This window comes from Pseudophryne corroboree, chromosome 9 (genome assembly GCF_028390025.1).
Source record: "Pseudophryne corroboree isolate aPseCor3 chromosome 9, aPseCor3.hap2, whole genome shotgun sequence".
Classification (NCBI taxonomy): Eukaryota; Metazoa; Chordata; class Amphibia; order Anura; family Myobatrachidae; genus Pseudophryne; species Pseudophryne corroboree.
Window position 1 is genome coordinate 299,580,625 of NC_086452.1, and position 26,499 is coordinate 299,607,123.

General features: G+C 46.6%; 1 protein-coding gene across 6 annotated transcripts in view; it reads left to right on the forward strand.

The window, feature by feature from the left end:
- LOC134958056 (transcription factor 20-like) overlaps positions 1-26,499 on the forward strand; it is a 143,144-nt gene that overhangs the window by 22,182 nt on the left and 94,463 nt on the right. For all 6 annotated transcript variants that reach the window (XR_010186858.1, XM_063940397.1, XM_063940399.1 and 3 more), the window contains exon 2: positions 1,211-6,511. Coding sequence is in view for 5 of the 6 variants with exons in the window: in XM_063940397.1 (XP_063796467.1) it covers positions 1,223-6,511 (5,289 nt within the window). In the remaining variant the exon portion in view is untranslated. The remainder of the gene's footprint in view (positions 1-1,210; positions 6,512-26,499) is intronic.

Consider the following 26,499-nt stretch of genomic DNA (forward strand, 5'->3'; position numbering starts at 1 on the left):
TTGGCTCGACTGAAACCTGTAGCTGTAGCCCTGGATCGTGCACAAAGACGCAGCTGCACAATCAGTGAGGTTGTACAAGTGTGGAAGAAGCTGTTAGATGATCTTGAAGAAATTGGACACCACAGCAGTTTAATAAAGAGGGCAAAGGCAAGAGCTAAAATTGCACTCACAGATGCCCACTTGCTGGCTGACTGTCCTTGATTCTAGGTACAGGGAAAAAAGCTTAGTCCTGCTGAAATTGTGACTGCTATAGAGTTTGCTCATGCCAATAATCAAATTATGCTGGTCATCAGCAACTTTCGTGCATCCATGAAACCATTTGCAGCATACATACTTGAAGTGGACACTTTAGGCCAAGTATCTCCTCTAGCATGGTGGATGTCCTACGCAGCTCAACCTCAGTCAGACACTTCTATAGTGAATCTTCTGAAGCAGATGTTCACTGCAGTTTCAATTCCTGCAAGTGCAGGAATTAAAAGGACTTTTTCAACGTATGGTCCAAAACCAGCAACAGATTGGGAAATGAAAAAGCAGCTAAGTTGGTTGCATGCTACAGAGCCTTTTCTGTTGAGGACAAACGTGAGGACGTGGACAAAAACATGTACATGTTTGACTCGGACTCAATCAACTGAGTGAAATTCAGAGCCTAATTGTACTTCTTCATGCAACTGTTAAGTGTGTATTTATTCTATTACTGTGTTCATTTTGTTACTGTTCTTCAAAAATTGTTAATGTATTACTAAAACAAGGTGTAAAGATCTAAAATGAAACTGTTTACTTAAAAAAAAAAAAAATGTATGCAACCCTGCCAGTTAGGGACTGGGGAAGGAGGGTTAGGTTTAGGCAGCCAGAGGAGTGATTGTTAAGGTAAGGCACCACCCAGGAGGGTTAGGTACCACCGGGGAGGGTTAGGGTACTTTAGAATGGGCTGTCGGGATTCTGATGGACAGGATGCCGCTGTCTGTATTCTGACCACCGGTATCCTGTCCATCTGTTAATCATACTGATCCCCTGTAGTTCTGCTATTTGCATGCACTGTTTAGGTCATGGGTCATGTAAGTTTTTCAACTTTTTTTTTTTTTTTTTTTACTATTGGGCTCTCAAATAATTTTCTTAACAGCCTTTGCTTAGCTGAATGAATGTTGTTTTGTCAGTGACCAATGTAAAATCCACTATAAGTAACATTTTCAATCTTTTTGTTTTGCTATAGGAGCTCTAAATTATGCAGTCATTCCGAGAGCAAAGCAGCTACCACGGTAATCAGCAAACCTACTCACCGGAAGCTCACAGGCCCTCAAGTATGGAAGAGTACAGTCCTCGAGAGCAGGCTCAGATATTCCAAAGCAGCTATGGAGGACGTAGAGGAGGGACAGTCACTCCTACTACAATGGCTTCAGGGGAAAATTCCAGTCTGCAAAGTTACCAAGCTTATCGAAAAGAATCGGGTGACTTCTATTACCTTGGGAATAAAGAAGGAAGCTCACCTGGGAGCCAGACACCACAGCGCCGACCCCCTGGACCAGTACAGAGTTATGGACCTCCTCAAGGAAATACCAGTAGTAGCAGCACAGGCTTCAGCAGTCACTTTGGGAGAGAGGGCCACCACAGCCAATTTGCAAGTCAGCCATCTGCGGCAGCCAGCATTTCTCAGTACTCGCAGGATTTTCCAGGATCGTATTCCCCAAGTGGTAGCCAGTATTCATCACATGTTCCTAGTCCACAGTTAAGACAACAACTTTACCAGTCACATCAGCCCCTTCCTCAGTCTGGCAACACACCTGCATCCACAGGATCCTCACATCTGCAGCAAATGCAGCGTTCACCTGGATATCCTTTACGAGTAGGACAGTTTGAACAACATTATCAGTCTTCTGCAGGGTCAACATCCAGTTCCTTTCCTCTTCAGAGGTTTGGGCAATCTGGAACAAACTATGAGGGCTATAGTCCTGGGGGTTCTACCTCTCCATATGAGAGTCATATATCAGGATCATCTTATGGAACGCAACAAGGGTGTAGCAGTTATGCCAGCCAGCACTTAAAAAACTTTGATACAGCTAAAATTCCACAAAGTGGAGGTCAGGGAGAACAACCGCAGAACCCTCCTAATGTATTGCAGTATTTAAATTCCTCTAAATTACTACCACAAAACCAAACTGGACAATTCAACCAATCTGAAGTCACTGTACAATCGCCTATGCAGTTCCAGCCGAACTTCAGCCCTATCTCCAACCCATCTCCAGCTGCTTCTGTAGTACAGTCTCCTAGCTGTAGCTCCTCACCTTCACCTCTGATGACTAGTGGAGAAAATATTCAGTGTGGACAGGGAAATGTACCACTCCCAACCAGAAACCGTATATTGCCGGTAATGCCACAACTGAGTCCTAGCAAACAGTTGGCCAGTTTTAAAGGTTTTGATGTGGAAGGTCTCCAAGAAAAACATTTAACAGACCCAGGTCTGAGCAGCCTTAGTGCACTTAGTAGCCAAGTAGCCAACTTGCCTAATACAGTTCAACACATGCTGCTTTCTGATGCTTTGTCGCCTCACAAAAAAGGTGGTAAACGGACTTCTAGAAAAACTGACAGTTGTGCCAATTCAGAGACTTCTTCCCAAGCTGAAGAGCAACTGAAATCTCCAATGGCAGAATCATTGGATGGTAGCTGTTCTAGCAGTTCGGGAGATCAAGGTGAAAGAGTAAGACAGCTAAGTGGCCAGAGCTCCAGTTCAGAAATGGGTTTTAAAGGACTGCCTTCAGAAAAGACAACTTCAACCTCTCATGTATGGCAAAATGAACTTTTAGGAAAGACTGCAATTCAACAAAATGATACAGTGCCAGAACCAGAAGAGACCTTTCAGGAAATTCCCAAGGCAAGTGAGAAGTCCGTTGGGGTGATAGTTTCAATGGAAACTGTTGCAAACCGGCCAGAGCAAGTAGTTGATGATGATCAGACATCAGTTAATAATGATGTTGAGCAAACACTTGAACCTGAGTTGCCTGAAATGGCTAATGAGGAAAATGTTAAGGATTGTTCTAACAGCCAGGATGGAGAACCTAATACTGCTGATACTGCCTTTACCACAACCACTAGTATACTCCAAATAGAATCTGTTAAATCTCCGGTTGACACTGGATTTGGCTTAAACGATGCACCAAGTATTTCCAGAAATCCTACCAATCCGCATCCAAAAAAATCAGAGATGGGAAATTTTGGAGGGCAGAGTGATCGAAAGTCTGGAAGAGGTGAAAAATATCCAAGCCTTTTACAAGAGGTTTTGCAAGGTCACCATCAACAAGAAAGAAGGTATGCTGTTAACACTCATGACAATCCAGCAGTTGCTGGAAGTCCCGAAGTACCATCAAGGCCCAATGTTTTTGTGAACCAGACAAATGACCAACCTAACCGTACTATCTTTGGGAAAAGTTTAGCACCTCATTTAGAATCCTCACATTGGACTCAGTGGGATAGAAAATCTATTTTAGAAATGAAACAGATAAATATGTCAGATTATCCTGCAAATCGAAAGTTTGAGATTGAACCACCAACTGTTTGCCCTGAACAGAGTAGCGTTCCTTCTGAAAGGAGATCTGTTATATGTGACATATCCCCACTAAGACAACTTGTGCGTGAACCCAATAGTTCTCAAAATGTTGGCACTGCTCAAGAAAGACCACCAGAAGGAAGACCTGGACAGTCTGTTATCCTTCCTAGTGGAATATTATCAATGGAAAGGTCCACTAGTCAAGGTATGGCCAAGGGTGAAGATATCGAGTTCCCAAAGGTGCAGAAAAAGAGAACAGGAAAACATTGTATGCCATACAACATGAAAGACTCTGCCAAAGGAAATGCCAGTCCAAAATCCTTGACACATGAACCAAACCAGAGCTTTAGTTCACATAACAATCGTGTTTCAAATCCCAAAAGGGGTACTGGCAGGGTGGGATCTCGAGGGAGGTCACCAGCACAGTCTCAAGAGCTTAGTAATAGGTTAAAGATGTCTCCAGGAAGAAGTCATGGTGCAACGGAGGTTCATCACATTAATCCAACAATGAGTCTATCAGAACGAGCAAGTAGAGAAGCTTTGTACTCTGCTTTTTTCCCAAAAACTGATAGTTCTACTCTAGGATATCATACAAATTCTAGATCAAGCTCTTATGGAGAGCCTCACCCCACATTCACTTCTTTACATTACAAAAGACATATTTACCAACAAGAACAATATAAAGAATGGTTAGGAAACTCTGCTCAAGCTATACTCGCAGCCTCACAACATCGACATGAAGTGCTGCGGAAAAGTCAGAGACAGGAACCCTTTCATGTTCGTAGTCCAGGTAGAAGTGAAAATGAAGGCTTAGGATATAGTCAGCAAATTTCATATCATGAATCTAGCAACATAGACTATGGCCGCCATATGCGTATGGGTGAAGGTACAAATGTTGCGTTAAAGCGAAACAGTCAAAAGTCTCCGTCAAGAGAACCCTTAAATTGGCACTTGGGACAACAAGCTTCTCCTTTAAAGAAAGTTGTGTCTCCGGTAGGTACAAACCAGAAACCATTCAACTCCATTAGGGAATCTGAAACACATGGAACCAGTGCTGGAGAATCAATAGAGCTCCCAAAACTTGTGTGCAATGCGCATCAGCCTTCAGGACCTGAAGAAGTATCACACCACAACCCATTAGTTATGAGAAGAAGAGTACGTTCTTTCATTTCCCCTATCCCTAGCAAAAAGCAGTTGCTTGATGACAAAGGCCGGCTACCTAATTCTATTTCAAAAGAAGGTCCTGACAAAACACCTACATTACATAGTTTGTCACCAAGGGGAAACAATGGTGAATTTTTATCCGTTATAGAAGAGTCCTCCAAATCTGGACCTGAACAGAGGAGCCCTCCTCCAGTATCCCTTTCAAGTCCAACAAAGACAAAAATTCTCCCTCCCCGCAAGGGAAGGGGCCTAAAGCTAGAAGCTATAGTGCAGAAAATTACATCTCCCAATGTGCGTCGGATTTCTGCTTCAAGCAGCTCAGAGAATGCTGTTGAACCAGTAACACTTGATGACTTCTTATCTCTCAAGGGCAAGGACTCAGAAAGTGGTAATGGATTAATGCACAAAGTAGAAAGAGCAGTTGATATCTTACCTGATTTATCTAATAATGAAGAGCTAAAACTCCACAGACTTTCCCCAAAGTCATTTAACACTTGGAATATCCAGGATGACAAGCAAATTAAAAAGGAAATTGACGAACAGTCTATGGAAGCCAAAGACCTTTCACAATCTAGACCTCAAATACAACAAACATCTAATCATGTTATGGAAGACAGGGGAGCTTCCCCAGCTTTGGTGTCAAAATGCCCTTTACCACCGGTGCAACCCCAAGAAGTGGCTGACAAAGATAAGCTAATTATTACCCCCAAACAGGAGATCATACCTCCTAAAGGCTATTTTCCATCAGGGAAAAAGAAAGGTCGTCCTATTGGAAGTGTTAATAAGCAGAAAAAACAATTGCAGGAAGAACAGCAGCTTGAAGCATCTATTACAGTAGATCTGACATCTTCTCCACCTCCTGTTCTGCCTCCACTACCTCAAAATCAGCCAGAGCAGACATTCGAGTCTGAGCCTAAACCGAGAAGAAGGGAGAGAAGGAAGCAAGGTGGGACAATGAGAAGGAGACGGGGTAAGCAAGCAGCTCCTATAGTTGCCCCAATAGAGCCAGAGATCAAATTAAAGTATGCTAGCCAAGCCATTGAGAAAACTGAGACCAAAACTAAATCCTTTTTCCCCTATATCCATGTGGAAAACAAAAAGGAATTAGGCTTGTCCTGTGTTATAATCAATGCTGAAGAGGAAGAACAAAACTGGAAAAACCTAACATCTGTACAAAAGCGTCATAGGACTACATCTCCACAGCCTACTGAGAGCAAAGTTCTTCCAATCTCAAGCTTCATGATACAGGGGCCAGCAGTAACAGAGTCTGCATTAATGGGGCACCTTGTCTGCTGTTTTTGTGGTAAATGGGCCAATTACAAGAATCTTGGAGATTTATTTGGTCCTTTTTACACCCAGGAATACGCGTCAACACTATCCAAGAACCCACCACCGAAAAAATCATCAGAAACCCCCCAAAAAGTGAAAGTTCGGCACAAAGACGCATTAGATGGCTCCAAGACTGACTCTGATGAAGAGGAGGAGGAGCCTCAGCAAGCCAGGGAACAGCGCAGCCTGTCTGCACACCCCCGTTACAAACGCCGGAACCGTTCAGGAGACTGTGTCTCTTCTAGACATGCTGTACCCTCACGTAGGAAGACCACTGACCCTTGTGAACTGTTAACGGACTGTAGTGGACAATCCACTGCAGATGTAATCCCTGACCAAGGGTTTCCAATCCCCCAACTACCGCTCGACAGCAATGAATTCTGGATTCATGAGGGGTGTGTCCTTTGGGTCAGTGGTGTCTACTTTGTCTGTGGCCGGTTGTATGGTTTGCAGGAGGCTTTTGGCATTGCCAGAGATATGGTGAGTTTATTGAATTGTACATCTTTTTCATAATCGTAATCTTGTATGCTGAATGTAGTGAGAAACATTGACTTAACTGTCCTACCAGGAAGTTGGTTACATCTACAGAAGAGTATTTTCATTTCTCTGTGTTCAGGCCCCCATACATCATTCCCCGATTGGTGGCCAACGAAGATTCTGCGATCCATCTGGGAAATTAAACGTTAAAAATGCCCATTTTATCGAACCAAACTGTTTTTGAACGGGATCAGGGAATCAGGATTTTTAAACATGTTTAATATTCCCTCTCCTCCGACCCAGCTGTCGGGGGGGATAAGGACATTGCAGCAATTTATCCACAGTTCTCCCAGCATGTGTCAGAACACTAACAAAATTGCAGTTCTGTAAAACAAGGGCTAGAGCAAGGCACTGGGTGCTCTTACAAGTAGTAATAATTACTATGTGTGATCATACAGTATACACCATAATACAAACTACAGTATGCCTCAAATACTGTGAAATCCTATAAATCAGTGGTTATAATGAAATCCACAATACATGACCTGTTGGTAGTATTTGCAGACTGCAGTTGAGAACTGCAGTTATACAGTAGATTTCTCTATCGTCCTAGTGGATGCTGGGGTTCCTGAAAGGACCATGGGGAATAGCGGCTCCGCAGGAGACAGGGCACAAAAAGTAAAGCTTTTCCAGATCAGGTGGTGTGCACTGGCTCCTCCCCCCATGACCCTCCTCCAGACTCCAGTTAGATTTTTGTGCCCGGCCGAGAAGGGTGCAATCTAGGTGGCTCTCCTAAAGAGCTGCTTAGAAAAAGTTTAGCTTAGGTTTTTTATTTTACAGTGAGTCCTGCTGGCAACAGGATCACTGCAACGAGGGACTGAGGGGAGAAGAAGTGAACTCACCTGCGTGCAGGATGGATTGGCTTCTTGGCTACTGGACATCAGCTCCAGAGGGACGATCACAGGTACAGCCTGGATGGTCACCGGAGCCGCGCCGCCGGCCCCCTTGCAGATGCTGAAGTCAGAAGAGGTCCAGAATCGGCGGCTGAAGACTCCTGCAGTCTTCTAAAGGTAGCGCACAGCACTGCAGCTGTGCGCCATTTTCCTCTCAGCACACTTCACACGCAGTCACTGAGGGTGCAGGGCGCTGGGGGGGGGCGCCCTGGGAGGCAAATGTAACCTATATAAAGGCTAAAAATACCTCACATATAGCCCCCAGAGGCTATATGGAGATATTTAACCCCTGCCTGGATTCACTAAATAGCGGGAGACGAGCCCGCCGGAAAAGGGGCGGGGCCTATCTCCTCAGCACACGGCGCCATTTCCTCTCACAGCTCCGCTGGTCAGGACGGCTCCCAGGTCTCTCCCCTGCACTGCACTACAGAAACAGGGTAAAACAGAGAGGGGGGGCAAATTTATGGCGATATTTTGATATATATAAAGCAGCTATAAGGGAGCACTTATTATAAGGCTATCCCTGTTATATATAGCGCTTTTGGTGTGTGCTGGCAAACTCTCCCTCTGTCTCCCCAAAGGGCTAGTGGGTCCTGTCTTCGTTAGGAGCATTCCCTGTGTGTCTGCTGTGTGTCGGTACGTGTGTGTCGACATGTATGAGGACGATATTGGTGTGGAGGCGGAGCAATTGCCAAATATGAGGATGTCACCCCCTAGGGAGTCGACACCAGAATGGATGCCTTTATTTATGGAACTACGGGATAGTGTCAACACGCTAAAGCAGTCGTTTGACGACATGAGACGGCCGGACAATCAATTAGTGCCTGTCCAGGCGACTCAAACACCGTCAGGGGCTGTGAAACGCCCTTTGCCTCAGTCGGTCGACACAGACCCAGACACAGGCACTGACTCCAGTGGTGACGGTGACGAATCAACCGTATTTTCCAGTAGGGCCACACGTTATATGATTTTGGCAATGAAGGAGGCGTTACATTTAGCTGATACTACAGGTACCACTAAACAGGGTATTATGTGGGGTGTGAAAAAACTACCTATAGTTTTTCCTGAATCAGAAGAATTAAATGACGTGTGTAATGAAGCGTGGGTTGCCCCTGATAAAAAGCTGATAATTTCAAAGAAATTATTGGCATTATACCCTTTCCCGCCAGAGGTTAGGGAGCGCTGGGAAACACCTCCTAGGGTGGACAAGGCGCTAACACGCTTATCTAAACAAGTGGCGTTACCCTCTCCTGAGACGGCCGCACTTAAAGATCCATCAGATAGGAGGATGGAAAATATCCAAAAAAGTATATACACACATGCAGGTGTTATACTACGACCAGCTATAGCGACTGCCTGGATGTGCAGTGCTGGGGTAGTTTGGTCAGAGTCCCTGATTGAAAATATTGATACCCTGGACAGGGACAATATTTTACTGTCGTTAGAACAAATAAAGGATGCATTTCTTTATATGCGTGATGCACAGAGGGATATCTGCACACTGGCATCACGGGTAAGTGCTATGTCCATTTCGGCCAGAAGAGCTTTATGGACGCGACAGTGGACAGGCGATGCGGATTCAAAACGACATATGGAAGTTTTGCCGTATAAAGGGGAGGAGTTATTTGGAGTCGGTCTATCAGATTTGGTGGCCACGGCTACAGCCGGGAAATCCACCTTTCTACCTCAAGTCACTCCCCAACAGAAAAAGGCACCGACTTTTCAACCGCAGCCCTTTCGTTCCTTTAAAAATAAGAGAGCAAAGGGCTATTCATATCTGCCACGAGGCAGAGGTCGAGGGAAGAGACAGCAACAGGCAGCTCCTTCCCAGGAACAGAAGCCTTCCCCGGCTTCTACAAAAGCCTCAGCATGACGCTGGGGCTTCTCAAGCGGACTCGGGGACGGTGGGTGGTCGTCTCAAAAATTACAGCGCGCAGTGGGCTCACTCGCAGGTAGATCCCTGGATCCTGCAGATAATATCTCGGGGGTACAGGTTGGAATTAGAGACAGATCCACCTCGCCGTTTCCTGAAGTCTGCTTTACCAACGTCCCCCTCCGAAAGGGAGACGGTTTTGGAAGCCATTCACAAGCTGTACTCTCAGCAGGTGATAGTCAAGGTACCTCTTCTACAACAAGGGAAGGGGTATTATTCCACTCTTTTTGTGGTACCGAAGCCGGATGGCTCGGTAAGGCCTATTCTAAATCTGAAGTCCTTGAACCTGTACATAAAGAAGTTCAAGTTCAAGATGGAGTCACTCAGAGCAGTGATAGCGAACCTGGAAGAGGGGGACTTTATGGTATCCTTGGACATCAAGGATGCGTATCTCCACGTTCCAATTTACCCCTCACACCAGGGGTACCTCAGGTTCGTTGTACAAAACTGTCACTATCAGTTTCAGACGCTGCCGTTCGGATTGTCCACGGCACCTCGGGTCTTTACAAAGGTAATGGCCGAGATGATGATTCTTCTTCGAAGAAAAGGCATATTAATTATCCCATACTTGGACGATCTCCTAATAAGGGCAAGGTCCAGAGAACAGCTAGAGATGGGATTAGCACTGTCTCAAGAAGTGCTAAAACAGCACGGGTGGATTCTGAATATTCCAAAATCCCAGTTAATGCCGACAACTCGTCTGCTGTTCCTAGGGATGATTCTGGACACGGTTCAGAAAAAGGTTTTTCTCCCGGAGGAAAAAGCCAAGGAGTTATCCGAGCTTGTCAGGAACCTCCTAAAACCAGGAAAGGTGTCTGTACATCAATGCACAAGAGTCCTGGGAAAAATGGTTGCTTCTTACGAAGCAATTCCATTCGGCAGATTCCACGCAAGAATTTTCCAAAGGGATCTGTTGGACAAATGGTCAGGGTCGCATCTTCAGATGCACCTGCGGATAACCCTGTCTCCAAGGACAAGGGTGTCTCTTCTGTGGTGGTTGCAGAGTGCTCATCTATTGGAGGGCCGCAGATTCGGCATACAGGATTGGATCCTGGTGACCACGGACGCCAGCCTGAGAGGCTGGGGAGCAGTCACACAAGGAAGAAACTTCCAGGGAGTATGGACGAGCCTGGAAACGTCTCTTCACATATACATTCTGGAACTAAGAGCAATATACAATGCTCTAAGCCAGGCAGAACCTCTGCTTCAGGGAAAACCGGTGTTGATCCAGTCGGACAACATCACGGCAGTCGCCCATGTGAACAGACAGGGCGGCACAAGAAGCAGGAGTGCAATGGCAGAAGCTGCAAGGATTCTTCGCTGGGCAGAGAATCATGTGATAGCACTGTCAGCAGTGTTCATCCCGGGAGTGGACAACTGGGAAGCAGACTTCCTCAGCAGACACGATCTTCACCCGGGAGAGTGGGGACTTCATCCAGAAGTCTTCCACTTGCTGGTAACCCGTTGGGAAAGACCAATGGTGGACATGATGGCGTCTCGCCTCAACAAAAAACTGGACAGGTATTGCGCCAGGTCAAGAGATCCGCAGGCAATAGCTGTGGACGCGCTGGTAACGCCTTGGGTGTACCAGTCGGTGTATGTGTTTCCTCCTCTGCCTCTCATACCAAAAGTATTGAGAATTATACGGCAAAGAGGCGTAAGGACGATACTAGTGGTTCCGGATTGGCCAAGAAGGACTTGGTACCCGGAACTTCAAGAGATGATCACGGAAGATCCGTGGCCTCTACCTCTAAGGAGGGACTTGCTTCAGCAGGGTCCCTGTCTGTTTCAAGACTTACCGCGGCTGCGTTTGACGGCATGGCGGTTGAACGCCGGATCCTAAAGGAAAAAGGCATGCCGGAAGAAGTCATTCCTACTTTGATTAAAGCAAGGAAGGAAGTAACCGTGCAACATTATCACCGAATTTGGCGAAAATATGTTGCGTGGTGCGAAGATCGGAGTGCTCCGACGGAGGAATTTCAACTGGGTCGATTCCTACATTTCCTGCAATCAGGATTGTCTATGGGTCTCAAATTGGGATCTATTAAGGTTCAAATTTCGGCCCTGTCGATTTTCTTTCAAAAAGAATTGGCTTCAGTCCCTGAAGTCCAGACCTTTGTTAAGGGAGTGCTACATATACAGCCTCCTGTGGTGCCTCCAGTGGCACCGTGGGATCTCAATGTGGTTTTGGACTTTCTAAAATCTCATTGGTTTGAACCACTAAAGAAGGTGGATTTGAAATATCTCACATGGAAAGTGACCATGCTTCTAGCCCTGGCTTCGGCCAGGAGAGTGTCAGAACTGGCAGCTTTATCTTACAAAAGCCCATATCTGATTTTCCATTCGGACAGGGCAGAACTGCGGACTCGTCCGCATTTTCTCCCTAAGGTGGTGTCAGCATTTCATCTGAACCAGCCTATTGTAGTGCCTGCGGCTACAAGTGACTTGGAGGACTCCAAGTTACTGGACGTTGTCAGAGCATTAAAAATATATATTGCAAGGACAGCTGGAGTCAGAAAATCTGACTCGTTGTTTATATTGTATGCACCCAACAAGATGGGTGCTCCTGCGTCTAAGCAGACGATTGCTCGTTGGATCTGTAGCACAATCCAACTTGCACATTCTGTGGCAGGCCTGCCACAGCCTAAATCTGTAAAGGCCCACTCCACAAGGAAGGTGGGCTCATCTTGGGCGGCTGCCCGAGGGGTCTCGGCATTACAACTTTGCCGAGCAGCTACGTGGTCAGGGGAGAACACGTTTGTAAAATTTTACAAATTTGATACTCTGGCTAAGGAGGGCCTGGAGTTCTCTCATTCGGTGCTGCAGAGTCATCCGCACTCTCCCGCCCGTTTGGGAGCTTTGGTATAATCCCCATGGTCCTTTCAGGAACCCCAGCATCCACTAGGACGATAGAGAAAATAAGATTTTACTTACCGATAAATCTATTTCTCGGAGTCCGTAGTGGATGCTGGGCGCCCATCCCAAGTGCGGATTATCTGCAATAATTGTACATAGTTATTGTTAACTAATTCGGGTTATTGTTGAAGGAAGCCATCTTTCAGAGGCTCCGCTGTTATCATACTGTTAACTGGGTTTAGATCACAAGTTGTACGGTGTGATTGGTGTGGCTGGTATGAGTCTTACCCGGGATTCAAAATCCTCCCTTATTGTGTACGCTCGTCCGGGCACAGTACCTAACTGGAGTCTGGAGGAGGGTCATGGGGGGAGGAGCCAGTGCACACCACCTGACCTGGAAAAGCTTTACTTTTTGTGCCCTGTCTCCTGCGGAGCCGCTATTCCCCATGGTCCTTTCAGGAACCCCAGCATCCACTACGGACTCCGAGAAATAGATTTATCGGTAAGTAAAATCTTATTTTTTCTAATAGTTCTAATACTAATCATTCTAAATATGCAACACAATGGTAGATGGTAGACCAAGCAAAATTGATAAACTCTTATAAACAGAAATAATAAAAAATATATATTTATATGTGTGTGTATGTATATGTGTGTATGTGTATGTATATATATATTATAATTTCTCTGGCTGGGTCCACAGGATAACATTGGGATATTGTCGAGCGACAGTGAAAATGGCACCAGCACGGTCACGAGCTTTCTGGCCTCCCAGGATGCATTGGGGCCTTCACCATATAGTCCCGCCCCCTGACTCAGTCAGATCAGTTTTTTGCTTGGTGCGGCAGGAAGCCGCATGGTCATAGGGCTGCTGTGAGAGCAGCCTCAAGCTTTTATTATTTTATTTTTATAGACTTACTATATTGTTTTTTTGAGCGACTTATCTTAATAGCGTCTTAAACGCATTCTAAAAAGAGTCGCTCCAATAACTCCCCACAAGGTCGCAACAACGCTTACCTTCGGGTATCAGTGCTGTCTCGACGGGCGTCTGTGTCGGATATTCTAGCAGGTCCAGCAGACGTAACCAGGCTGTGGCCGGAGCATGGGGAGACGGTGAGTCTATGGACTTCCTCTTACTAGAGGAGTCAGGACACAGCTACACTGAATTTGGTGGAGACTACAAACAGTGTGTTGATGCGCCGAACATCTGGAGTGCGACAGCGCTACGCTCCGGGGATCATAGGCGCCAGGACTAGGCAGAGGCCGCGATCCTGGGAGTTTAAGTCAACAGGGGATTCAGACGCTCTCCTGGCCGTCCCTCCTCCGAGTTCATGGCCAGTTCCCGCGTGTTTCTCGTTTCATGAACTAAATGACCTCACTTCCGGCTCAGACGCTACCACGAGGGTACTCTGTCGCAGCTTAGACGCTGCGGTTGTGTACACTGGAGATAAACCCGCCCAGACCGAGTCGCAGGCCTAAGCGTCTGCATACACGTGGAAGTCGCTCAACGTCCGTGTCCGTTGGTGAGCGTCCGTGTCCGTTATCAGTTATCAAGAGCGGCAGTGTACACCAGTAGCGTCTGAATCCACTCAGCGTCTTACGAACGTATTTGCTTGGATATGAAAGTGTGGTGAGTCTCCCTGTATCCCGCTCTAAGGAGGCAGGGTATACAGTACTAAAAATTCTCTCTACTTCTTAGTATGCATTGTTAATTTTTAGTACCTATTGCATTTGAGACCTGTATATTACGGTGTTTTCTGCATGCTATGTTGAAAAAAGAACCAGTTTAAAACAGAAGTACAATTTTCCTACTTATGTATAAGTTGTTATGGAGGTTGTATTATCATATGGCAATGTCTAATGCTTTAACATGTGACTGACTGCTAGTATGTGTGCTGACTTTTCTGTGTAATGTCAGTCCTGTTCTGACCCTCAAATCAGGTGCACTGTGGTCAGATTGATCTCGCCTCTATATACTGACATATAGGGTGATTTTCAGTCACAAATTGTGTACTCAATAACAGTTTAATACCATGTCTGTGAGCGGCAAAAGTGATGAGGAGAATTTATCAAGCACTCCTACAGCCCTAACATGCTTATCTTGTATGTCAGGGGTAATTGATATGAATCAATTGGTCACTTATGAGGGTTTGTGTGCAAACTGTTTCGCTTTTCAGCGAAGTAAAAAACAGGAGTTGGTTCAACCACCAACAGAGCCACCATGGAATATGTTCGCAAAGACTCTATCTTCAATAGCGGACAGGTTAACTCCGGTAGCACCACCTCAAGGGTTAGGTTACACTATGAACCCATACATGCAGCTCCCTTCCTATGGTTTGGTTCCAGTAGCCTCTACAAGCAACCAAGGGACAGGTAAGACTAAGACAGATACGTCTGTGTGGCAGACTACACAAGATGATACATCGGATGATGATGATACAATAGATTCAACTCCGTATGATGATCAGTCGCAGAGCTTTAGTTCAGAAGATGTAGCTGAACTTATTAATGCTGTGAAGGCTGTTCTCTCGTTGGAAGAGCCAGCCAAGACAGTGTTAAAAGCTAAAGCACCTGTATTTAAACAAACAAAATCAGTGAAAGCTGAATTCCCAGCGTCAGATGAGCTGACGGAGATGATGGATGAGTCTTGGGCAGCGCCCAGTAAAAAGTATAAGATTCCTAAGAGATGGGATTCTTATTATCCATTTCCTGCTGTGGATTGTTCGAAAAGAGAAGTTCCTCCAAAAGTAGATGTACATGTTCTGCGACTCGTGCATAAATCTGCTTTACCACTGTCCTCTACCTCATTGAATGATGTCACAGACAGAAGGGTAGAGAGCCTTTTGAGAAATATTTTTTCTCTAGTAGGAGCAGTGGTAAGACCTGCTATGGCTTCAGCCTGGGTAGCAAAGGCAATGGGCGAATGGATAGAGGAACTAGAGAATGACATCCCTTCTCCTACTAGGGAGCAAGAGGATCGTTTTTGCCATTTAAGACAATCTGCCCAGTATTTGGAAGAAGCAGCAATTGATGTAGGTACAGTTGCTTCTAAAGCTTCAGCCTTGACAGTAGTCGCTCGCAGAGCAGTTTGGCTACGTACCTGGAAGGCAGATGCGGAATCCAAGAAAGAATTGGAAGCATTGCCTTTTGTCGGTAATATATTATTTGGAAAACCAAATCGAAAAAGGTCAGATTTCCGGCTGCTTATAACCCTAAGTCCAAGGGTTTAAAATTTCGCTCATTTTGTTGGCAAAGCGAAAGCTAAAGAGGAGCCTAAGCAACCCCAGTTTAAATCCAGGGGTAGGAAGCGGTGGGCTAGCAAAAAGCCAGCTTCCAAACCTGAACAGAAACAGTCAGCCTGAAGAGACGGGCCTCCGCCTGGAGGATTCCAGGGTTGGGGGCCGACTCCTTCTTTTTGCACACATATGGCAACAGTCAACAGCAGATGCTTGGGTGCAGAAGGTAGTATCTCAGCGGTATGGGTTCCCATTCAGGAGGCAGCCTCCTCAAAGATTTTTTTGCACCAGCCCGTCTTGTATAGAGTCAAAGGCCAATGCCCTGCAAGAAGCAGTCCAAAAATTACTGCAGTTAGGTGTGATTGTCTCAGTACCTCCATCACAAAAGGGACAGGGGTTTTACTCCAATTTATTTCTAATCCAGAATCCAAATGGGTGATATGGACCAATTCTAAATCTGAAAATGTTGAACAAATACATATGGATCCCGAAGTTCCACATGGAGACGTTACGCTCCATAATGGCTATGGAACCGGGAGATTACATAGTATCTCTGGATGTACGGGATGCTTATCTACATGTGCCTATAGCACTATCACATCAGTGTTACCTCAGGTTTGCTATCCTACAGGAACATTTCCAGTTCCAAGCTCTGCCTTTCGGGCTAGCTACAGCACCCAGGGTGTTTACCAAGATCATGGTGGTTATGGCAGCTTGTCTGCGCAAACAGGGGATAAGAATATTCCCATACCTAGACGACCTGTTAATCTTAGCACAGTCGCAAGATTTACTGTTGAGCTATCTTCAACGGACGATAGTTTGTTTACAGAGACACGGGTGGCCCATAAATTGGTAAAAGTCGTCTCTGTATCCAGCACAGCGGATTGTTCATTTGGGAGCCATATTGGATTCAGACCTACAGAAAGTTCTCTTACCAGAGAAAAAGATAGTCAAGGTGCAGGTCATGGCTCAGGAAGTGTTGCAAGCCCAGACAATGTCAGTCCATGCAGCAATGCGACTGTTGGGTCTGATGGTATCAACCTTCGACATGGTGGAATATGCGCAATTCCACTCCAGACCATTACAGCACCTTATTCTGACCAAATGGAACGGAAATCATCTGACTATAAAGAAGCAGATGATAAAGATTCCAGTAAATGTAAAAAGGTCTCTAGCGTGGTGGCTACAGACAGACCATTTAAACAAGGGGAGACCCTTTTGTATAAAAGAGTGGCAAGTCCTGACAACAGATGCCAGCCTGCAGGGCTGGGGGGCGGTACTTGGAAGCCTATGGTTCCAAGGAAAGTGGACCGCAAGGGAAAGTCGCCTGTCAATAAATCTGTTAGAAATAAGGGCCATTTACTTGGCTCTGGTTCAGGCAAAGGACAATCTACAAGGAAGACCAGTCCAGATCCGCTCAGACAATGCGACAGCAGTAGCATACCTCAATCGTCAAGGAGGAACTCAAAGCAAGAAACTGATGGAGGAAGTAACTCCCATTCTAAAATGGGCAGAACTCCATCTCCCAGCATTGTCAGCAGTATTTGTCCCGGGTGTACTAAACTGGGAAGCGGATTTTTTCAGTCGGCACACCATTCAGGAAACCGAATGGGCACTACACCCAGAAGTGTTTCAGACACTGGTGAACAGATGGGGTCTACCAGAGATAGACCTTATGGCGTCTCGTCTGAACAACAAAGTTCCAAGGTATGGATCGAGAACAAGGGACCCAGGAGCGGTCCTTGTAGACGCACTGTCAGTAGAATGGAGGTTTCAGCTGGCGTATCTGTTCCCGCCAATATCTCTGTTACCCAGAGTAGTGAGAAAGATAAAACAGGCAAAAGGAGCAATCATTCTAATAGCTCCATACTGCTCCCTCAGCGTCCAGATCTGCTAATGCAGGGTCCTTGTTGTCACAGTCATCTGGATCGCCTGTCTTTGACGGCGTGGCTGTTGAAACCTCTATCTTAGAGGCTAAAGGGTTTTCGAAACAAGTAATCCAAACTATGCTTAGAGCAAGAAAGCCTTCTTCGGCCCGTGTGTATCATAGAATATGGCAAGCCTATATTCATTGGTGTACTGGAAAAAATTTCAATCCGAGATCTTTTAAAGTAGCTAGGATTTTGGATTTCCTTCAGGCAGGATTGGATAAAGGGTTGAAAGTTGCTTCCTTGAGGGTTTAAGTTTCAGCGTTAACTGTATGGTAAGATTGCTGATTTACAGGATGTATGTACATTTTTTCAAGGAGTAGTACATATTCAACCTCCATTTGTTCTTCCTGCAGCTCCCTGGGATTTGAATTTAGTTCTTAATTTTCTCCAGGGTCCTCTGTTTGAACCACTTGAGAGAGCAGATCTTAAGTGGTTAACGGTTAAAGTTCTTTTTTTACTGGCAATGGCGTCAGCCAGAAGAGTATCAGATTTAGGAGCATTATCATGTAAGTCTCCTTTCCTAAGTTTTTTTCCAGACAGAGCAGTTCTCAGAACGAGATCTAGCTATCTTCCAAAGGTGGTATCAAAGTTTCACCTGAATGAAGAGATTGTAGTCCCAGCTTTTCAGGTATCGGGACTATCTGCGGGAGAAGCGTCGCTGGACATGGTCCGGGCTTTAAGAATCTACATAGATCGTACTAGTGCCATCAGGAAAACAGATTCTCTCTTCATCCTCTACGGATTCCATAGAAGAGGATGGCCTGCTAGTAAACAGACGCTGGCGAGATGGCTCCGAATGGTAATATCAGAAGCTTATTCTCATGCAGATCTCCCTATTCCGGCTAATGTCTCTGCACACGCTACACGTAAGGTAGGTCCTTCTTGGGCAGCACAACAGGGTGCTTCAGCAGAACAGATATGTAGGGCAGCCACATGGTCTTCCATAAACACATTCATTAGACATTATGCCTTGGATACTTTTGCCTCTCATGACGCAGACTTCGGGCGAAAGGTCCTCCTGTGCAATCGGGAGCGTCCCCACCACTAAAATGGCTTTGGGAATCCCAATGTTATTCTGTGGATAATCCTGTTGACCCAACCAGAGAAATAGACGTTATGGTAAGAACTTACCGTTGATAACGTGATTTCTCTTATGTCCACAGGGATCCCACCCTGACACATCTGTTTTGAGGATCTAGAGAATCACTAAAACCTCTTCCTTCTTGTATGGAAGGGTGTGCATGTGTGTTCTTATCGCCTAAACAGGTCTCTACCTGATGTTCCTGCGAAAAAAAGCTGTGGAAAGAACTGATCTGACTGAGTCAGGGGGCGGGACTATATGGTGAAGGCCCCAATGCATCCTGGGAGGCCAGAAAGCTCGTGACCGTGTTGGTGCCATTTTCGCTGTGCTCGACAATATCCCAATGTTATCCTGTGGATACCTGTGGACATAAGAGAAATCACGTTATCAACGGTAAGTTCTTACCATAACGTGTGTGTGTGTATGTATATATATATATATATATATATATATATATATATATATATATATATATATATATATATATATATATATATATATATATATATTTCTCTGACGTCCTAGTGGATGCTGGGTACTCCGTAAGGACCATGGGGAATAGACAGGCTCCGCAGGAGACTGGGCACTCTTTAAAGAAAGATTAGGTACTACATCTCGTGTGCACTGGCTCCTCCCTCTATGCCCCTCCTCCACACCTCACTTAGAATCTGTGCCCGGCCAGAGCTGGATGCACTTAGTGGGCTCTCCTGAGTTCACTATAAAGAAAGTATTTGTTAGGTTTTTTATTTTCAGTGAGATCTGCTGGCAACAGACTCACTGCTACGTGGGACTTACGGGAGAGAAGCAAACCTACCTGCTTGCAGCTAGCTTGTGCTTCTAAGGCTACTGGACACCATTAGCTCCAGAGGGATCGAACACAGGGCCCGACCTCGATCGTCCGTTCCCGGAGCCGCGCCGCCGTCCCCCTTGCAGAGCCAGAAGATGGAAGATACCGGAGAAAATCGGCGGCTGAAGACTCCGGTCTTCAATAAGGTAGCGCACAGCACTGCAGCTGTCACAGCACTGCAGCTGTGCGCCATTGCTCCCACAGTACACCACACGCTCCGGTCACTGGTGGGGGGGGCGCCCTGGGCTGCAATTAGTATACCTTAATGGCAAACTGCAGATAATACAGTTCTAAACTGTATATGTGCCTAATCCCCCTCCATAATTTTCATTAAAAAAGCGGGAGAAGCCCGCCGCTGAAGGGGCGGGGCTATCTTCCTCAGCACAGCCAGCGCCATTTTCTCTTCACAGCTCCGCTGGAAGGACGCTCCCCAGGCTCTCCCCTGCAGTATACACTACAGAAAGGGTAAAAAAGAGAGGGGGGGGCACATAAATTTAGGTGCAAATTGTGATATAAGCAGCTATTGGGGGAAAATTCACTTTGTGTATAGTGTATATCCCTCTGTTATATAGCGCTCTGGTGTGTGCTGGCATACTCTCTCTCTGTCTCCCCAAAGGACTTTGTGGGGTACTGTCCTCAGTCAGAGCATTCCCTGTGTGTGTGTGCGGTGTGTCGGTACGGCTGTGTTGACATGTTTGATGAGGACGCTTACGTGGAGGCGGAGCAGGTGCCGATAAGTGTGATGTCGCCCCCTATGGGGCCGACACCTGAGTGGATGGATATGTGGAAGGTATTAACCGACAGTGTCAACTCCTTGCATAAAAGGTTCGATGACGCAGCTTTGGGACTGCCGGCATCTCGGCATCGCGCCTGCCCAGGCATCTCAGAGGCCATCAGGTGCTCAAAAACGCCCGCTACCTCAGATGGCAGACACAGATGTCGACACGGAGTCTGACTCCAGTGTCGACGAGGATGAGACAAATGTACAATCCACTAGGGCCATCCGATGCATGATTACGGCAATGAAAAATGTGTTGCACATTTCTGACATTAACCCAGTTACCACAAAAAAGGGTATTATGTTTGGGGAGAAAAAGCAGCCAGTGACTTTTCCCCCATCTGATGAGTTAAATGAATTGTGTGAAGAAGCGTGGGGTTCCCCAGATAAGAAACTAGTAATTTCTAAGCGGTTACTAATGGCGTACCCTTTCCCGCCAACGGATAGGTTACGCTGGGAGACATCCCCTAAGGTGGACAAGGCGCTCACACGCTTATCAAAAAAGGTGGCACTGCCTTCTCAGGATACGGCCGCCTTAAAGGAGGCTGCAGATAGAAAGCAGGAGGCTATCCTGAAGTCTGTGTATACACACTCAGGTACTATACTGAGACCTGCTATTGCTTCAGCATGGATGTGTAGTGCTGCAGCAGCGTGGTCTGATTCCCTGTCTGATAACATTGATTACCTTGACAGGGACACTATATTGCTAACCATAGAGCATATTAAAGACGTAGTCTTATATATGAGGGATGCACAGAGGGACATTTGCCGGCTGGCATCTAGAATTAATACAATGTCCATTTCTGCCAGGAGAGTATTATGGACTCGGCAGTGGACAGGTGATGCTGATTCTAAAAGGCACATGGAAATTTTGCCTTATAAGGGTGAGGAATTGATTGGGGACGGTCTCTCGGACCTCGTATCCACAGCAACAGCTGGGAAGTCGACTTTTTTTTACCTCAGGTTCCCTCACAGCCTAAGAAAGCACCGTATTATCAAGTACAGTCCTTTCGGCCTCAGAAAGGCAAGCGGGTTAGAGGCGCGTCCTTTCTGCCCAGAGGCAGGGGTAGATGGAAAAAGCTGCACCAGACAGCCAGTTCCCAGGAACAAAAATCCTCCCCTGTTTCCACTAAGTCCACCGCATGACGCTGGGGCTCCACAGGTGGAGCCAGGTGCGGTGGGGGCCCGTCTCCGGAACTTCAGCGACCAGTGGGTTCGCTCACAGGTGAATCTCTGGGTTCTACAAGTGGCATCTCAGGGATACAAGCTGGAGTTCGAGACGTCTCCCCCTCGCCGTTACCTCAAATCAGCCTTGCCAGTGGCTCCCCAGGACAGGGAGGTAGTACTGGCGGCAATTCACAAGCTGTACCTCCAGCAGGTGATAATCAAAGTTCCCCTCCTTCAACAGGGACGGGGTTACTATTCCACAATGTTTGTGGTACCGAAACCAGACGGTTCGGTGAGACCCATTCTAAATTTGAAATCCTTGAACACTTGTATAAGGAAGTTCAAGTTCAAAATGGAATCGCTCAGGGCGGTTATTGCAGGCCAGGAAGAGGGGGATTATATGGTATCACTGGACATCAAGGATGCTTACCTACATGTCCCCATTTACCCACCTCACCAGGTGTACCTCCGTTTTGTGGTGCAGGACTGCCATTACCAATTCCAGACGTTGCCGTTTGGTCTGTCCACGGCACCGAGGGTATTTACCAAAGTAATGGCCGAAATGATGATACTCCTTCGAAAGAAGGGAGTTATAATTATCCCGTACTTGGACGATCTCCTTATAAAGGCGAGGTCCATGGAGCAGTTGTTGGTCGGAGTAGCACTATCTCAGGAAGTGCTACAACAGCACGGCTGGATTCTGAATATCCCAAAGTCGCAGCTGGTTCCTACGACGCGTCTGCTGTTCTTGGGTATGATTCTGGACACAGAACAGAAGAAGGTGTTTCTCCCGGAGGAGAAGGCCAAGGAGTTGTCATCTCTGGTCAGAGACCTCCTGAAACCAAAACAGGTGTCGGTGCATCACTGCATGCGAGTCCTGGGAAAGATTGTAGCTTCTTACGAAGCGATTCCCTTCGGCAGGTTCCATGCAAGGATCTTTCAGTGGGATCTGTTAGACAAGTGGTCCGGATCGCATCTTCAGATGCATCGGCTGATCACCCTGTCCCCGAGGGCCAGGGTGTCTCTGCTGTGGTGGCTGCAGAGTGCTCATCTTCTCGAGGGCCGCAGATTCGGCATACAGGACTGGGTCCTGGTGACCACGGATGCAAGCCTCCAAGGTTGGGGGGCAGTCACTCAGGGAAGAAACTTCCAAGGACAATGGTCGAGTCAGGAGGCTTCCCTACACATAAATATTCTGGAACTAAGGGCCATTTACAATGCCCTAAGTCAAGCAAAACCCCTGCTTCAAAACCAGCCGGTGCTGATTCAGTCAGACAACATCACGGCGGTCGCCCATGTAAACCGACAGGGCGGCACAAGAAGCAGGATGGCGATGGCAGAAGCCACAAGGATTCTCCGTTGGGCGGAGAATCACGTGTTAGCACTGTCAGCAGTGTTCATTCCGGGAGTGGACAACTGGGAAGCAGTCTTCCTCAGCAGGCACGACCTCCACCCGGGAGAGTGGGGACTTCATCCAGAAGTTTTCCACATGATTGTACACCAGTGGGAAAGGCCACAGGTGGACATGATGGCGTCCCGCCTCAACAAAAAGCTAAAAAGATATTGCGCCAGGTCAAGGGACCCTCAGGCGATAGCTGTGGACGCTCTAGTGACACCGTGGGTGTACCAGTCGGTTTATGTGTTCCCTCCTCTTCCTCTCATACCAAAGGTACTGAGGATAGTAAGAAAGAGAGGAGTAAGAACTATGCTCATCGTTCCGGATTGGCCAAGAAGGACTTGGTACCCGGAACTACAAGAAATGATCTCAGAGGACCCTTGGCCTCTGCCGCTCCGACAGGACCTGCTACAGCAGGGGCCCTGTCTGTTCCAAGACTTACCGCGGCTGCGTTTGACGGCATGGCGGTTGAACGCCGGATCCTGATGGAAAAGGGCATTCCGGTTGAAGTCATTCCTACGCTGATAAAAGCTAGGAAGGATGTGACAGCAAAACATTATCACCGCATATGGAGAAAATATGTTGCTTGGTGTGAGGCTATGAAGGCCCCAACAGAAGAATTTCAGCTGGGTCGATTTCTGCACTTCCTACAGTCAGGAGTGACTATGGGCCTAAAATTGGGATCAATTAAAGTCCAGATTTCGGCCCTGTCTATTTTCTTTCAAAAAGAACTGGCTTCACTGCCTGAAGTTCAGACGTTTGTTAAGGGAGTGCTGCATATTCAGCCCCCTTTTGTGCCTCCAGTGGCACCTTGGGATCTCAACGTTGTGTTGGATTTCCTAAAATCACATTGGTTTGAGCCACTTCAGACCGTGGAGTTGAAATATCTCACGTGGAAAGTGGTCATGCTTTTGGCCTTGGCTTCGGCTAGGCGTGTGTCAGAATTGGCGGCTTTGTCATGTAAAAGCCCCTATCTGATCTTCCATATGGACAGGGCAGAATTGAGGACTCGTCCCCAATTTCTCCCTAAGGTGGTATCAGCGTTTCATTTGAACCAACCTATTGTGGTGCCTGCGGCTACTCGGGACTTGGAGGCTTCCAAGTTGCTGGATGTAGTCCGGGCCCTGAAAATCTATGTTTCCAGGACAGCTAGAGTCAGAAAAACTGACTCGCTGTTTATCCTGCATGCACCCAACAAGCTGGGTGCTCCTGCTTCTAAGCAGACTATTGCTCGCTGGATCTGTAGCACGATTCAACTTGCACATTCTGCGGCTGGACTGCCGCATCCTAAATCAGTCAAAGCCCATTCCACGAGGAAGGTGGGCTCTTCTTGGGCGGCTGCCCGAGGGGTCTCGGCTTTACAACTTTGCCGAACTGCTACCTGGTCAGGATCAAACACGTTTGCAAAATTCTACAAGTTTGATACCCTGGCTGAGGAGGACCTTGCCTTTGCTCATTCGGTGCTGCAGAGTCATCCGCACTCTCCCGCCGTTTGGGAGCTTTGGTATAATCCCCATGGTCCTTACAGAGTACCCAGCATCCACTAGGACGTCAGAGAAAATAAGATTTTACTCACCGGTAAATCTATTTCTCGTAGTCCGTAGTGGATGCTGGGAGCCCGTCCCAAGTGCGGACTTCTGGAATACTTGTATATAGTTATTGCTTAACTATAGGGTTTTTTGTTCTGAGCCATCTGTTTAATGAGGCTCAGTTGTTGTTCATACTGTTAACTGGGTATAGTTATCACGAGTTGTACGGTGTGATTGGTGTTGCTGGTATGAGTCTTACCCTGGATTCCAAATCCTTTCCTAGTAATGTCAGCTCTTCCGGGCACAGTTTCCCTAACTGAGGTCTGGAGGAGGGGCATAGAGGGAGGAGCCAGTGCACACCAGATGTAGTACCTAATCTTTCTTTAAAGAGTGCCTAGTCTCCTGCGGAGCCCGTCTATTCCCCATGGTCCTTACGGAGTACCCAGCATCCACTACGGACTACGAGAAATAGATTTACCGGTGAGCTAAATCTTATATATATATATGTATATGTATATGTATATGTATATGTATATATATATATATATATATATATATATATATATATATATATATATATATATATATATAGTGTGTGTGTGTGTGCAGCCTTATCCTCTGAATAAAATGGTAGATGACCAGTTATAGATGTTTTATTGGTGTACTGAATACCAGAACTATTTTTAAGTTACATCCATTAAAACATCTGGAAATCATCTATTATTTGTTCTCTCTGTCACTTCCAAAGCCTGCCCAATTGTGTCTTACATGCAGGCTGGACAAATGCTAGGTAGTTTAAAATATTTTCAACCTCTTCTTTTTTTTTTTTTTTTTTTTTAATAGCTCTTAATTTGCATGTAATTTGTAAAAGGAAAACCGACTGTGTTGTGTAACATAGAGATGTTTCCTCATACAGTACATCTAGCCTCAACATGCCTGGCGCAAGTTAGCAGCGAGGTCCAAAGCAACTCTGCTAGCGTTGGGTGTCTTGTTATTAAAAAGTGTGATGTGATTAGGACGCACCAAGAGGCTGTGCTGATAAATTTGATATGTAGCACTTGTATATCTGTGTGTGACGGAGTCTGTATACATGTGCACAACGGAAATGGTATTGGAAAAAATGTACAGCTGCTACTTTGTAGCACTTCATGTAAAGATTCAGAGACTCAATTGCACACAGATATACAAGTGTTGCATATCAAAGTAGCACTGTCTACTGGTGTGTCCTAGCTACATCGCTTTGTGACTAAGACGCATTTTCGGCAAAAAAGAAGCCGACCGATAGCAAAGTTTCACGGGCCCTGGCACGCCGAGAGGGTCTATTTGGCGCAACTGCAGCAATGATGTGTGAGGACACATCTGTACTTTGTTCTTTTTCTCTGACGTCCTAGTGGATGCTGGGAACTCCGTAAGGACCATGGGGAATAGCGGCTCCGCAGGAGACTGGGCACATCTAAAGAAAGCTTTAGGATCACCTGGTGTGCACTGGCTCCTCCCCCTATGACCCTCCTCCAAGCCTCAGTTAGATTTCTGTGCCCGACGAGAAGGGTGCACACTAGGGGCTCTCCTGAGCTCTTTGTGAAAGTTTTAGTTTAGGTTTATTATTTTCAGTGAGACCTGCTGGCAACAGGCTCACTGCATCGAGGGACTAAGGGGAGAAGAAGCGAACTCACCTGCGTGCAGAGTGGATTGGGCTTCTTAGGCTACTGGACATTAGCTCCAGAGGGACGATCACAGGTTCAGCCTGGATGGGTCACCGGAGCCGCGCCGCCGTCCCCCTTACAGAGCCAGAAGAGCGAAGAGGTCCGGAAAAATCGGTGGCAGAAGACGATCCTGTCTTCAGATAAGGTAGCGCACAGCACCGCAGCTGTGCGCCATTGCTCTCAGCACACTTCACACTCCGGTCACTGAGGGTGCAGGGCGCTGGGGGGGGCAGCGCCCTGAGACGCAATAAATCGATAAAAAAACCTTATATGGCTAAAATAAATGCATCACATATAACTCCTGGGCTATATGGATGCATTTAACCCCTGCCAAAACATACAGAAAAAGGATAAGGACGCCGAGAAAGGGGCGGAGCCTATCTCCTCAGCACACTGGCGCCATTTTCCCTCACAGCTCAGTTGGAGGGAAGCTCCCTGGCTCTCCCCTGCAGTCACTACACTACAGAAAGGGGTTAAAAAAGAGAGGGGGGCACAAATTAGGCGCAGTATATAACAATACAGCAGCTATAAAGGGAAAAACACTTATATAAGGTTATCCCTGTATATATATATAGCGCTCT